Source organism: Dendrobium catenatum, unplaced genomic scaffold (assembly GCF_001605985.2).
Source record: "Dendrobium catenatum unplaced genomic scaffold, ASM160598v2 original_scaffold_254917, whole genome shotgun sequence".
NCBI classification, from domain to species: Eukaryota; Viridiplantae; Streptophyta; class Magnoliopsida; order Asparagales; family Orchidaceae; genus Dendrobium; species Dendrobium catenatum.
The window spans coordinates 361,720-375,249 of NW_021573316.1; the positions used below are offsets into that span (position 1 = coordinate 361,720).

General features: G+C 36.3%; 2 protein-coding genes across 3 annotated transcripts in view; one reads left to right on the forward strand and one right to left on the reverse strand.

Moving 5' to 3' along the window:
- The window catches only part of LOC110103529 (cell division control protein 2 homolog A), a 24,957-nt gene extending 15,366 nt beyond the window's left edge, over window positions 1-9,591 (forward strand). For both annotated transcript variants that reach the window (XM_020832285.1, XM_020832286.1), the window contains exons 4-9: window positions 6,881-7,001; window positions 7,739-7,912; window positions 8,016-8,179; window positions 8,267-8,354; window positions 8,585-8,638; window positions 9,216-9,591. In XM_020832285.1, coding sequence (XP_020687944.1) covers window positions 6,881-7,001; window positions 7,739-7,912; window positions 8,016-8,179; window positions 8,267-8,354; window positions 8,585-8,638; window positions 9,216-9,305 — 691 coding nt within the window. In that variant the 3' untranslated portion in view covers window positions 9,306-9,591. The remainder of the gene's footprint in view (window positions 1-6,880; window positions 7,002-7,738; window positions 7,913-8,015; window positions 8,180-8,266; window positions 8,355-8,584; window positions 8,639-9,215) is intronic.
- Window positions 9,592-11,797: 2,206 nt separating this feature from the next.
- On the reverse strand, window positions 11,798-13,235 carry LOC110103509. Its single transcript, XM_020832254.2, has 2 exons — window positions 12,718-13,235; window positions 11,798-12,290 (listed from the first exon to the last, which is right to left on the reverse strand). The coding sequence occupies exons 1-2, from the start codon at window positions 13,153-13,155 to the stop codon at window positions 12,015-12,017; spliced, it is 714 nt and encodes a 237-aa protein (XP_020687913.1). The 5' UTR covers window positions 13,156-13,235; the 3' UTR covers window positions 11,798-12,014.
- Between the last annotated feature and the right edge of the window lie 295 nt (window positions 13,236-13,530).

Consider the following 13,530-nt stretch of genomic DNA (forward strand, 5'->3'; position numbering starts at 1 on the left):
AGAACCCTAATTTCCCAATCAATCAAAACATAAAACTCCCTAATTCCCTCATGCACTTTAATACCCAAACTTTCCTAATCCAATTTCCCTCCTAAAAGCCAAGCCTCCCCCCTTTATTCCCTTTGAAATTCAATTAGATGGGGTGGGCCCCTTCTGTTTGGCGGAACGCATGGGAGAAGGTGGACTTGTTCCACCTCCTGTAGATGTATTGAGCCGTCCAACGGGCCGGCTAGGCCGGCTCTACTTGAACCAGCATAACAGAGTCTATGTTAGAAGATTCAAATATGCACTTTATGGGTTAATTCATGCTAAATGAGAACGAGCAAACTTGAGAATGATCAAAAGAAATATTAATCAAATGTGGATAGCCATTGCATAAGTCTTATAGCATAATTCAGATTTTTGTTTTATGCGTACAAAACTGAAATTCAGGCTTTTTTTTCAAATTCAAGTTTAATAATTATGGTATTTGAGTCTTTTTGTTCATTGTCCTTTCACTTTTAAATACCCTATCTTATAAGGGTATTTTAGGTATTGGTGTTTGTATTATAAATATGTTAGAAGCTTTTTTGAAGGCATAAAAGGGGAATAAGAGTTCAGTTTTTGGTTACTAAAATTTTGAAAACTCCCTCGGTTCTTTAGAGAGAATGAGAGCTCATTGGAGATTCTCTGCATTCTCCCCTAGCTTATTAACCAATATTCTATAATTGGTTATGGCGCCATCTCATAACAAAGTTCTTGCTTTCTCATAAGCAATGGATCGCGGTTATCTTCCCCACCATCCCCTCACTACCATCTCAAGGAATTCCACCAATTGGGTATTTCTGCCTGCTGAAAATTTTTCAAGACTGACAACAACAGCCACCACCAGAAATCATATCTTGTGGTATCAGAGCCAGCGTTGTTTTACTTCACCACAATAGTCGGCTGGGGTTGGGATTTCACACAAGATGGCCTGGGAACTAGGTGCGGAAGTTCTGGTCACGTACCAAAATTCTTCATGCTGTCATTTAGATATTCTTCCCACATGTACTAAACGGTCCAAGAATCTCTTCAGGCAGCGGATAGGAATTCTTCTACCAGGTTCAGGCAGTTCCAGATTTCTTCCGGCCGCAATTTAGAGTTTCTTTCCACATGTCCAAGAATCTTTTCAGACAGCAGATTGGAGGTTCCATCAAGATCTGCACAACATTGGTAGGCTTCACGGCATGGGGAAGTTCACGACAGCTATTGGAAGGGAGTTTCGCATTAAATTCTTTTCTTTCCAAATAAGAATTTCAGCAATTTTGCAATTCCTTGTTAATCCAATCCAAAAAAGAATATCTGAAATTTAGCAAATCCTTGTTCATCCGAACAATAATTTAAGAAAATTTGCAAATCCTTGATTATCCAAACAAGAAACTCAGAAATAATGCAAATCCGTGCTCATACAAACAAGAATTTTAAAATTTTTTGCAAATTTTGTTTCATCCAAATAAGTATTTCAGAAATTTTGCCAATTCTTGTGCAACCTAATAAATGTTTTAGTGATTCTTTTGCAAATTCTTCTGAGGAATTTCTAGAAATTTGTACATGAATTCGGCAATCTATTGTTCTGTCCAATTTCTTGATCTTCCAAATATTAGAATTCTGAAATTCTGTAGTTTCCAAATCAATTTTCTGAAATTATTTTTTCCTTTTTTTTACTAAAATCAGATATTAGAAGTTCTACATCTTTCTTGATGTTCTAAAAGCCAGAAATCTGAAATTCTGTAATCTTTCTTCAAAAATTAGATTTCTGAAATTTTGCAACTTGGAATTACCGAAATTTCACTTTTCTTGTTCTTATTTAAGGTTCTGCACAGCAGATACAAAGAAATTGACAACCATGTTTGAGAGAGACTTTTTTATCACAGAACAAGCTCAATGCATTTCTCCACTTCAACCATCCATCTTAAATTCTACTAATAATATCCCCATCTATTTTACCATCACTCTGAACAATAGATCCAATATATCTAAAATATGTACTCTTATTAATGTCTTGATCGCTCAAAGTCAACCCCCCCTACATCTATTATGATTAAAATTACACTCCTTATATTCAGTTTTACATAACTCAAATGAAGTCCTTTGGACTCTAAGGTTGACATCCATAATTCAAGTTTGCTTTCAACTCCCTCTCTAGACTTATCAACAAGAAGAATATCATCAACAAAAAGCTGATAATTTCAAGTATTTCCTATTCTCCTTTACCGCAATCCACCAAGGAACTGCTGTCCAGAGCGGGAAAAACAGTGAAAACAGCGGAAAACTGTAGGAAAACTGAGAGAAATTCGTAGGAAAAACTTGTATTTTACTAGTAGATGCAAGGAAATTAGCAAAGATACAAGGATCCTCTATTCGAGAGGAGGATCGCACTCTCCCAATCTCTAGAATTCGATCTAGAGCCCAAGTCAACAAGAAGAACAAGAGAAACTTCAAAACAAAATCACATAACCCTCATCCTCCCCTTTACTCTCTACTTAATGCATACAATTCAAAATCGATACAAAAGGACCTAATTACCCTCATTTCCCCTCCTTTTGGCTCCAAGAAACAATTTGAATTTCAATGGACCCCACCTAATTTCCTCCTGCCGCTTCTGCCCCCTGTTCCGCCCGCTTCCGCCTTCGGTAAACGAGAGCCGGCCCGCTGGGTTGGGCCGGCTGGACCGGTCCTCTCTGGACCGGTCTAACAAAAGCATACACCAGGGTGCAACATCTTGCAAATGTCTAGCAAGAACATCCATGACTAAAGAAAAAATATATGGGCTTAAGGCTGATCCTCGATGTAATCCAACTGAAATAGAAAAATACATGGTCAAACCACCTTGTGTTTAAACACAAGTAACAGCTCCTGCATGTATATTCCTTAATGACTTGAATATAAGCATTATTAACCCTTTTGTTTTTTAGAACTCTCCATAGCACTTCTCTTGGAACTTTATCATATGCTTTCTCTAAATCAATAAATATCATGGGCTTATCATCAACGAGATAAATTTTCTCATAATCTTTTGCAAAATAGTTGGGCACAAGATACTTTTTTTTTTTTTTTAATTTTTTGGGCACAAGATCCTTAAGTCGAGTAAAGGGAAAAAACATATCGGAGTCCTAGATTCAATACTTCTTAGAACTATCTAAACTAAGGATTAATGCATCGAAGGTATCTTTTCTATTGATTGATCGATTTGATTTGAATCCTATCTATCTTTTTTTGTTACCTGTCTGAGTACATTGTCATCATGCACAGCTTCAATTTTTGGATTTACTTTTCATTTTAAGATTTGAATTTGCGTTGTTGTTGCCCCTCTTTGCCATCTCTCTCTTTGCTTTAAAAGTCTCAAAGTAGTAGAAAAAGATCAAGTCTTCAAGTTACAAATTTATTTGAGCGTCAACTTTGTAGACCAAGAACATATGTTGATTGTCTTCACAGTCTCACACCAACGCCCCAGATGTGATGATAACAAGCTTACAACATGAACTTCATTGCTGACGTTGATATTAGTTGAACTCAACTAACTTGAAATCATATTGAATTCATTGATGTGTTTTGTAGTTTAAGTTTCTTCTGCACCTTGAGATTGAAGAATTTTCGTAATATATTCATCATCAAAAGTTTCTAATTATCAAAGGATTCTCACATGCATTGTACAACTCCCAACACTTGTTTGCTCAAGTGATTTCAATCTTTTTTACTCGTGTTTGTTTTGTCTTCAAGAAAGGTTGATGTAACTTTTTTGGGTACATGTCATCCTCAACTTTAGTTTCCAATATCCTAAATCTTTCCCATTTATCTTTCAATACTCACCTTTTCTATCCTTATTAGCCCACTGCCTCACTTTTCTCATATGACCTCAAAGTGAAGCAATAATATAGTTATTGGGAAAATTTTGCTTGCAAGAGCAATGATTAAAACGTTGATGAGAAAAATGAATATCACGCTCCAGATAATCAAGAAACAAATGATTCACAACTCTTACCAATGGCCAAAAAACTAGTTGTCGGTCTTTTATTTAACAAGAATCTTCACCAACATAATTTATAATCAACCTTAATAACTTTCCATCTAGCTAGCTCCCTAAACCAACCACCAGGAGTGACCTCAATGCCATCAATCCTTGTTGACCACAGCATCAGCCTTTGATTACATCACAACAATCATCGCCGTCTTTCCCAAGGCCCATGAACCTCCTTGTAAGCCTCAATGGCCTCTTAAGGATTGTCGTTGGAGCAATCTCCTTACCACTAGAGAGCTAAATCCATCCATATTTGTTGGCTTCGTCAACTTTCAGACCCACCTACAACAGAACTTTTCGACCAAGAGTAAGAATGTCATCAACCACTATTCAATCACTATTCTCTACAATTGAGTGAATCTACCTTAGGAATTTCCACAAAAAAAAAAAAAACTTATTATGCTGCTTGATCTCAATTCTTTTAATTCCAGATAAAGGTTGTAGGAAGGATAACAACTTGCTGAGTATAGGTAAGATTTTCATGGCTCAATTTTAGCAAACAAATTGACTCTGATTTTTTTTTAAAAGGGAATTTTTTAGGAAATTATTCTTTACATGTCAAAAATTTGTAGTCAACCTCTTTTTCAATGAAGCTGGCAACCTTGAGGTCAGTACCTCTAACAATAGGTAGCCTTTCCTTTTTTTTAATTCATTGATGGCTTGTATCAAGGTTCAAAATAACAAAATTAAGATGAACGATATATTGCATAATCAAGGTAGGGCATAAGCCTGAAAAACTTTAAAAAAAAAAATAGGTGAAATGCTCATAAGTCATCAGCACTGTCCATCAATGAATATTGCATAATCAAGGTAGGGCATAATCAAGGTAGGGCATAAGCCTAAAAATAAATAGCAATGATATATTACATAAGAACTCATAAGTCATCAGCACTGTCCTCACTAAGGGGTTCTTTATTTGAATCATCATTATGGTGAAATGCTCTCTCCCCTTCCTCCTCTCCTATAGAGTCCAATGTTGGGCATTTACTTCAAGATTTATGTAAGTTTTAATATATATAGCATGAGGCGTAAGCCTCAAGCCTCATGCCAGTGAGGCGAGGAAGGCCTCAACCAAGTTGAGGCGCAAGCCTCATAAAAAAACTCGAGGCGTAAGCATCAAGGCGTTTTTTATTGGAATTGCGCAAAGGCGAGCCTCATATTGCGCAATTTTAAATCATGACTTTGACTGCAAATGCTTGCAGTTCAGTTACATCATCTTTAAATTATGCCTACCAATAGTCTAGATTATAATGAAAAATAGATGATTATAAATTAAGGAAGCATAAATATAAAATTTTAATTATAATGCATTTCATAAGGAAAGCATGTTTTCTAGCATGATTAGGCTACACTCTTAAATCAACCATTTCATTATTTAAATGAAATCTTTAAGATGATCATTTACCTTTAGATAATCCGGTATAAGGAGAAGCCTATCCATGTAAGCTAGTCTTGATCTCCTTATTTATGAGAAAGTCATTATCATAATGAAATTGATGATTCAAGTAATATGTAGTATGATGCAAATTATAATGCAACTGATGATCCCATTTTTCACATCTAATTTTTCAAATCTCTTTATATAGAGCTTCTTAATCCCCTAATTCCCTTGTTATTTCTTACTTTGCCTTATTGTTGAAGCTTATTACTCGAGCCTTCTAACCATCAACCATCTCAGTACATATCTTGGAGAACCCGTGGTCTTAGGAACATAGTTTATACCTCGACAAAAAGAAAATCTTTGTAAATAACTTTCTTTGCTTATTTTTCTTCGTGGTTTTTTGCACGTGGACTTTTATTCCATTCTTTAGAAACAAGCATGGCCTCTAAAGGTTGTTGCAATTCTTTGAACCATTATGAAGTTCAATAAGTAGTCGTGAATCATGAGCTGACTAGCCAAATAATTTCATTTTCTTTGAACTTATCAAACTCTACATCATGAATGGTTGTAAATAAACTTGCTTACTACAACAACAACAATAACAACATCAAGCCTTTGGGTCGGCTACATGAATTCTTTTTCACCATTGTCCTGTTAAAAGTCAAATTCTCATTTAAATCTAATAAAGAAAGATCATTTCTAATATTTTCTAACCAAGTCTTTTTAGGTCTACCTCTACCTTTCTTAACATAAGTCAAATCTCATACCTCAACTTTCCTAACCGGGTCATCGGAAGGCCTCCATTTAATGTGACCAAACCATCTAAGGCAACTCTCTCTAATCTTATCTTCCACTGGAGCCACTCCAACCTTTTCACGTAGCTGGAAATAAACTTGCTTACTAATGGTGAAAATTTTTTGGTGCATCATAGCTTATTAATGATGTCTGTCTAGGAGGTGTGCAAGGTGCTATGATCTCATATTGCTTGTCTAGGTCACTAGGCGAGCATTCAACTTGCCGTTATGAACATGGTTCTCAGTTAGGGTTGACTACGCAACAAACCTCCAACAAAATGCAGTAATCAAGAACTTACCAATTTTGAAAAGGCTTTTTTGTTTGCAAGTGGCTTAATGTGAGGTTGGTCTTTATATATCCTCTACATCTGAGGGCTATGGTTTTTTTTTTACTTTATTTAAAGTTTCCATTTTACGAAAATGTTTGCCGAAAGATAGAAGCTAACTAATTTAGAAGCATGAAATAAAATCTCACAAGCGATGAAATAAAATGATAGCATGTTTCAATTGATATTTTTTCCTCTCTCGCTGATTGAGAATTTTGAGTAGTTATATGCTGTTAAATATCTATGTTGTACTGCATCAACATCTGTGTATACAAATGTTACATTATAGTTTTAGTTAGATTTCTCCTTTCAGTTACGTCACCTGCTTATTATATAACAGGTTGCAGGATGTAGTTCACAGTGAGAAACGTATATACTTGGTGTTTGAATATCTGGACTTGGACTTGAAGAAGCACATGGATTCATGTCCGGACTTTGCTAAAGATCCACGTTTAACAAAAGTAAGATCCCTTTGCCTTTTGAAGAACACATGAATTACTTGAATAATTATTACAGTTTAGGATACTTAACTATTTTTTTTCTCTTTACACATAAAATAGCCCATTTTATTTAGGATGCTCAACTAAGATTGGATGATTGTATTAGAAGAATCTTTCATTCTTGTGCCATCAGGTGTTGGTGTAGTGATTCCCATTTCATAAATAATGACAAGCATAAAAATATCGTCTCCTTTCCTAGCCAATAGATTTTCATTTCATCATATTGTTATATATTAACCTGATCATACTGTGAATTTTTTAGAGTTCCTGAAGCCCAACTGTACCATACATTTTTTTCTTAGGTATGATTCTAATAACTCTCGGCAAAAGTTAAAAATAATTTAACATGATGTGAATTAATATTGCCTTTTCGTTAAGTCTTAAATATGAGGGATTACTTATTCTTCATTTTCTTAAGTTGAGACATGCATAAGAGGATCTTGACCTTTTTCTCAGTTGTGGATAATTTTCTTCTCTTGTATATAAATTTTGAATAATTGCATGTAGACTCACATTTGTAGTGCTTCATACACTGGAATCACCTAGCGGAGCCGTTAAATTTTCAATCTACAGGAATTGGGTTATTATCTTCATAAACAGAGGAATGGTTGAACTCTCAGATAAAGAAACAATAGAGCTTGTAGAATACGATTCTTATCTTCCTGACTATTTCTTGCTCGTCTTTTTTGGCCCTGCAGTCTTACCTCTATCAGATTCTCCGTGGCATTGCTTACTGCCATTCACATAGGGTTCTTCACCGAGATCTGAAACCGCAGAACTTATTAATAGATCGGCGGACTAATGCTTTGAAACTTGCCGACTTTGGACTAGCCCGAGCATTTGGCATTCCCGTCCGGACTTTTACACATGAGGTATTTCTTTCATCCTTCTCTTTACATTTGGAGGATACTTCCATTTTCATCCAACAGCCTTGTAACTTGCAGTTCTTACCAACTCTTATTGATCTTCTGTAAGGTGGTCACACTTTGGTATAGAGCACCAGAAATCCTCCTTGGAGCTCGACAATACTCTACCCCGGTGGATGTGTGGTCAGTTGGGTGTATTTTTGCTGAAATGGTCAATCAGCGACCATTGTTTCCTGGAGATTCAGAGATTGATGAATTGTTCAAGATATTCAGGTTTGCTCATTAATCAAAATTGATATAATTTAATTACTGAATGTAGTCTATTAAATCTACTAATTCTTTGAAGCTGTAATCTTGTAGAATTTTAGGAACACCAACTGAAGAAACTTGGCCAGGTGTTTCTTCCTTGCCTGACTTTAAATCTGCTTTCCCCAAGTGGCCATCTAAGGTATGGGTTTTAAATGTGTCTGTTTCTCCATTTAAGCAACCTTCTTACAGAATTTCTCCGCCTTCTCCACCACCTCCCATTTTCCCTTGCTGATTCTGCCCTGATTCTTCTGTCCCTCTCTACCTCCCTTTCTTCCGACCTGAGTTTTTTTTTTTTTTTTGCATGTGCGCCTATGTAAGTTCTTGTCCTCGTTATATAAATAACTCTTATGGACTTTATATATTCTTCAGGATCTAGCAACAGTGGTTCCAAACCTTGAGCCTGCAGGAGTTGATCTTCTATCTGTAAGTGACCAGGCTTTTTCTATTTTTCTTTCCATCCCGGTAATTAGAAAGCATGAGTATCACAAGCCGCTGAAGTTGCAACCATAAGTGGATTCGGGGAAATGGAATTCTTCAATACATAATTATCCAACTTTTTGATAAGTGATTTTTTTTGGGGGGTAAATTTACTCGAGAAAAGAAATCTAAGAGGCAAACAATGCCCCCTAACACATAACATAACCTTGAAGGGAGCAGCTTTGTATGCTTGCCTTTGTTTTTCACCTTCCTGAAAGAGAAGGCATTCCATTACTGAAATGAATGAGCTATGGTCCTCAGTTTACAGCTCTATCAAGAAGATTTGCCTTCTGAAAATTCACCCGAAACCTAAAATTGTTAAAACTCTCCGCCGTCGTAGACACAAATAAGAAAAGAGACTGCCGCGGAGAGGCCGGGGCAGGTCGAATTTTCGGAGCCCACAGTACATAAAATGCTAAGCTAGTCGTTTAATGCAAAATTAGATTAGTAGGTTTCATTTATTTAGAGCCAATAAAACTTCCATTTTTCTATCAGTTTTCATTTGATTTTATGGCTGTTTCAGAAAATGCTCCGATTGGAACCAAGTAAAAGAATCACAGCCCGACAGGCACTGCAACATGAATACTTCAAGGATCTTGGGGTCGTTCCATGATAGCTTTTCTTTGCTCTTTATTGTCTGCTTATTTGTTTTATCTTTGATTAAGTTTGCTTTAGGGTTTAGGCAGTAGACTTGTTATCCTGCCCGAGTCGTGTGCTTCGATTTGTTTCTGCTCGCCCTAATTCTTGGACGAGTTTCTGTAAAGATTGTGCTTTGTTTGTCTCTGTTACATAGAGCTTTTAAAACTCTTATTTCTTTCCAGAAAACAGGGCCTGCTGCCTCCTATTTGATTTGCTTGGATGTATTGAAAATTTAATATTTCCATTCGTGCTTTGAATCATTGGCTGGCTTCAGAACTGTTATCTTTTTTTGTCTCAAGAAAATTATCATCCTTTTTTCTCCCATTTTCATTGTATGCCTTTTGATTTTGAGCCTGGAAAAAAGATCTGTGCTCTACAACTCCTTAATAGTATAGATTTAGACTTCATTTGGGATGATTTTTTTACTGCTTTTTAAAGCAGCTTTTTATTATAAAAATTAAAATTTTTGTCCTAAAAAGTTGCTTTAAGAAGCAATAAAAAAGCTGTCCTAAATGAAGCCTTAATTTTATGCTATTGAGAGTGTTCTTTTCATAATTGATCCTTTAAATTTGTCAAATAATCTGATATGATGTGTAAGGTTTTGTTTCGGACAGTTTTTTATTACTTTATTTTTCAGTATTTAGTCTTTATTTTTTGCTTTTTTTTTTTAAGAAAATTATATCAGGAAGTCGGTTTTTACAACAGACTTCAAAAAAAATATTTTCTTACAGCAATTTTATTTCTCTTTTATAAAAAAATTGCACCTTTGTCAAACAAACCCTAAATGTTTAATGAAATTATTTGGTACTCAAAAGAGCACTTTTTTAAGTGCAACGCCTTTCAAAATACCGGACATGTATTAACAGCCGTTAGTATATTGAGTAGAGGCAAGCGGTAGAGTTGTTATTGCTTTGAGGACTCCATCGAAGTTTTCCAAAGAGCGCAATTATATTTCTTAAATTTGGGAACTACTTGTCCTGCAGAGCCCTGTATTGGGTACCCATACTCACACCCACCCATGTACCCACCCATACCCAATGGGCATGGGTGGGTATGGGTACGCCCATAGCCTCGTGGGTGGGTATGGGTGGATACTCAACATCAGAGAACCAATTTATAATATTAATCACCATATACATGCAATATATTATAATAATCCTTACTACACAGTGTGCAACACTGAACCGCGTCACGACCATGATAAATTTTGATATGTGGCTTGAAAGTTTGCAGTCAGAGAAAATGTCAAAAAATCTCAAGGCCATTATTTTATGACAGACTGCATTCAATAAGCTTGGAAAGTGGGTGGGTGTGGGTGGGTATGACATCCGGAAAGTCACCATAGGTGGGTGTGGGTGTGGGTGGGCAAAGCCCGCCAGCGCAGAGCATGGGTGCCCAATGGGTACCCAACCAGGACCCCATGTAGGGCTCTATAGTCCTGTTGAAAGAGTAGTAGGAAATGTCATCATCATCACTGATCAAAATTAAGTGATGAGTGAACAGATTTGTCTAAAATTTAGGCGAGCAGGACTTCCATAATAAATTTGGATGGTAAATTTTTTATGACTGGCCCTTTATGATTCATTTGGCTTTGTTTAGATTGAAAGAAAATGAAGGAAATGAAATGCAAGCCACTTAATTTTTGCGCTGATTAAAGATCTGTAGCCAGCATTGTGAACTTCTAAACTCTTTTTTATTTCACTCAAATTATCAGCTTCTAGCCAGTCCTTATGTTTCTATGAGTTAGGAAATAAGAAGGATTAGACCGATCAAATCTTTCTGAATATTTGAATGTAAGTTGATTAGCCTAATTTTAAATTCTAATATAATGTTAGTTGCTCAGGTGAAATAGTCACCCACATCAAAGCCGCCGATACACTTTATATGATTGGTATATGATAGGAAACACTTGATATTTTAGAGTAATTCCTATCAATTTCGGAAAAATAGAGAAAAAAACTTCCAAACTCAACGAAAACAAAAAAAGGAACATACCAAGATAAAATTGATCCTCTATTAGAGAGGATGATCTTTCTCTCACAAATCTCTAGACGCTGCTAGAGCCCAAAAAAATTAAAAGATCTCAAATTTCAATCAAATTCAAGTTGCCCTAATCCTAAGAAAACAAACTATTTAATGCATACAATAAAAAAAAATGCATACAATCCAAAAGAAATCTCTAAACAATCCCTACATTTAAATTTCCCTCCTGACTCCCTCAAAAATCCTTCCCAAACTGCTCTATTGGCTGAAGAGGTTTGGTCGGCGCATACAGGGAGGCGGAACTCTTCCGCCTTTGTCCGTCTGAGCCGGTCCTATGTGGACCTACTAGACCGGTCTAACAGTATCAATTCCACCATTCTTTTTCAAAACTATTTTGATATTGATGGAATCAAACTCCAATGCTCTAACTGAATTGTGCAGTTGAGATTGGGGTAACTACACCTTCACAATTAATCATCATAATTAGAGAGAATCTCCATCTGTATACCCTAAAACAGAATATATAAAACTCAAAATCCAACCAATTTCCTTAGAAGTTCATAGCTCCTTCATTTCTTCAAGGTGCAAACCATGTTGAATCCCTCAACACAGCATGAAAAAATCAAAATAATAGTAAAAAATCTACAAATTCATTTACAACAACACAAAGTGTTTGACAATGCCATTCTTCATAGGAGCTTTACCCAGCTGTTGTTATGAAAATTTGAGCACTAAGTTCAGCAATGCACTCAGTTGGAAGACTAAGAAAGGAGTTCATTATAACATCATCAATGGGATCAACAGTTGCAACTCCCACCAACCTGCATTTCCCTTCTCTGTCCAATCTCTCCCCTTTCCCACTTCTTAAGCTTCCCTTTGATTCCTCTGAAGTCAGTATAGTCTCAACCATCAAAGCAGGCGCCCTATAAATGATTCCAATTGAAAACCAGAATTTCGCCCTGAACTGCAGCTCAACCTGCACTTAGCCACTACTAGGTTGAAATAGTGATAAAAAGTTGTTCATTCTATAAGAATGGATGTATATAGTAATCATAAGGCCTTCTCCAACCGAATTCCAAACGCATGAATGGCATCGCTCGGGAGCTCCAGCTGAAAGGCAAAACTTTCGCTATTTGGTTGCGGGTGAATAGTGTGTTCTGTCTCTACCGGATTTGCGAAAAAAACACGCAAAAGAGGAGAAAGACGGTTTCTTGAAAATGGAGTTCGATTGGAGATGACTATGGCATTTTTTAGTTTCACTTCATTTTGAAGCGAAAAATGGGATTTTCATTTGGAGATGCCTTTAACTGGCTTTAAACTGCAAAAACCCTCTTAAAACTCCACTAAATTGACTGGAAACTGAATTTTTTTAACTATAAGCAACCAAATGAGCCCATCCTTACCTTTCCGCTTGCCCTATTGATACTTCCTTGAAATCTCTCAGGAGCAATGTCAATCTTCAAAAATGGCGGCAGCGGCAGGCCTAGAAACCTCGTCGTTGCGCCTGTCAACGGTGGTATGTACAGCTTTTCAAGGTCAAAAAGTGCAAATATGTCTTCCGTTGGATTAAAGCCATTAAATTTCCCGGTGGCAGAGCCGATGCCGCCATTGGCGTCGTATTCAAAGTCAGGGTAGCTGCCTATACCAAGCTTGCAGTTTTCCAGAGTTTGGAACTTGATGTTGCAGATATTGGTGGGATGTGAAGAGGTTTGAGTTTCATGGCTGCTTATGGAATGGGATCTGCAGTTCAAAGTTGGGTTGGATGAATGGTAGGGATTGGGAGATTTTGTGGAGAGTTTGTGTAAGATTGGAAGATTGTATGAGTTAGCTCTGCAAGACATCTGGTTTGGAGTTTGAAGAAATTTGGAAGAGAGTGCGAGGATGGTAATTGGAAGGAGAAGGAAAATCTGTGGCTGAGATTATTTATCGCCCCTCGCCTTATCCTGTGAATTTGCTTTCAGCTGTTTGGTTGGCTAATAAAAGATATAGGGAAATTTACATACATACCACTTTATAACATTCTATTTATATATCTAACATCCAAAATTTTAATATTACATGCATACCACCCTATATTATTTTAATATCAAATATACCACTTATATTTCTTTCCTACCACTCATATATTTCATTTCTACCACTCATATTTGATATGAAAATGAACTATGGGTGGTATATATGTAATATTAAAGTTTTAGATGTTAAATATGTAAATA

What these genes read in the sequence shown, in the direction of transcription:
- LOC110103509 (XM_020832254.2), bottom strand. Translation starts at nt 13,155, where the DNA reads ATGTCTTGCAGAGCTAACTCATACAATCTTCCAATCTTACACAAACTC. An exon ending in TCAATAGGGCAAGCGGAAAG is followed by an intron (nt 12,291 to 12,717) that starts GTAAGGATGGGC and finishes GGCTAAGTGCAG; the next exon opens with GTTGAGCTGCAGTTCAGGGC.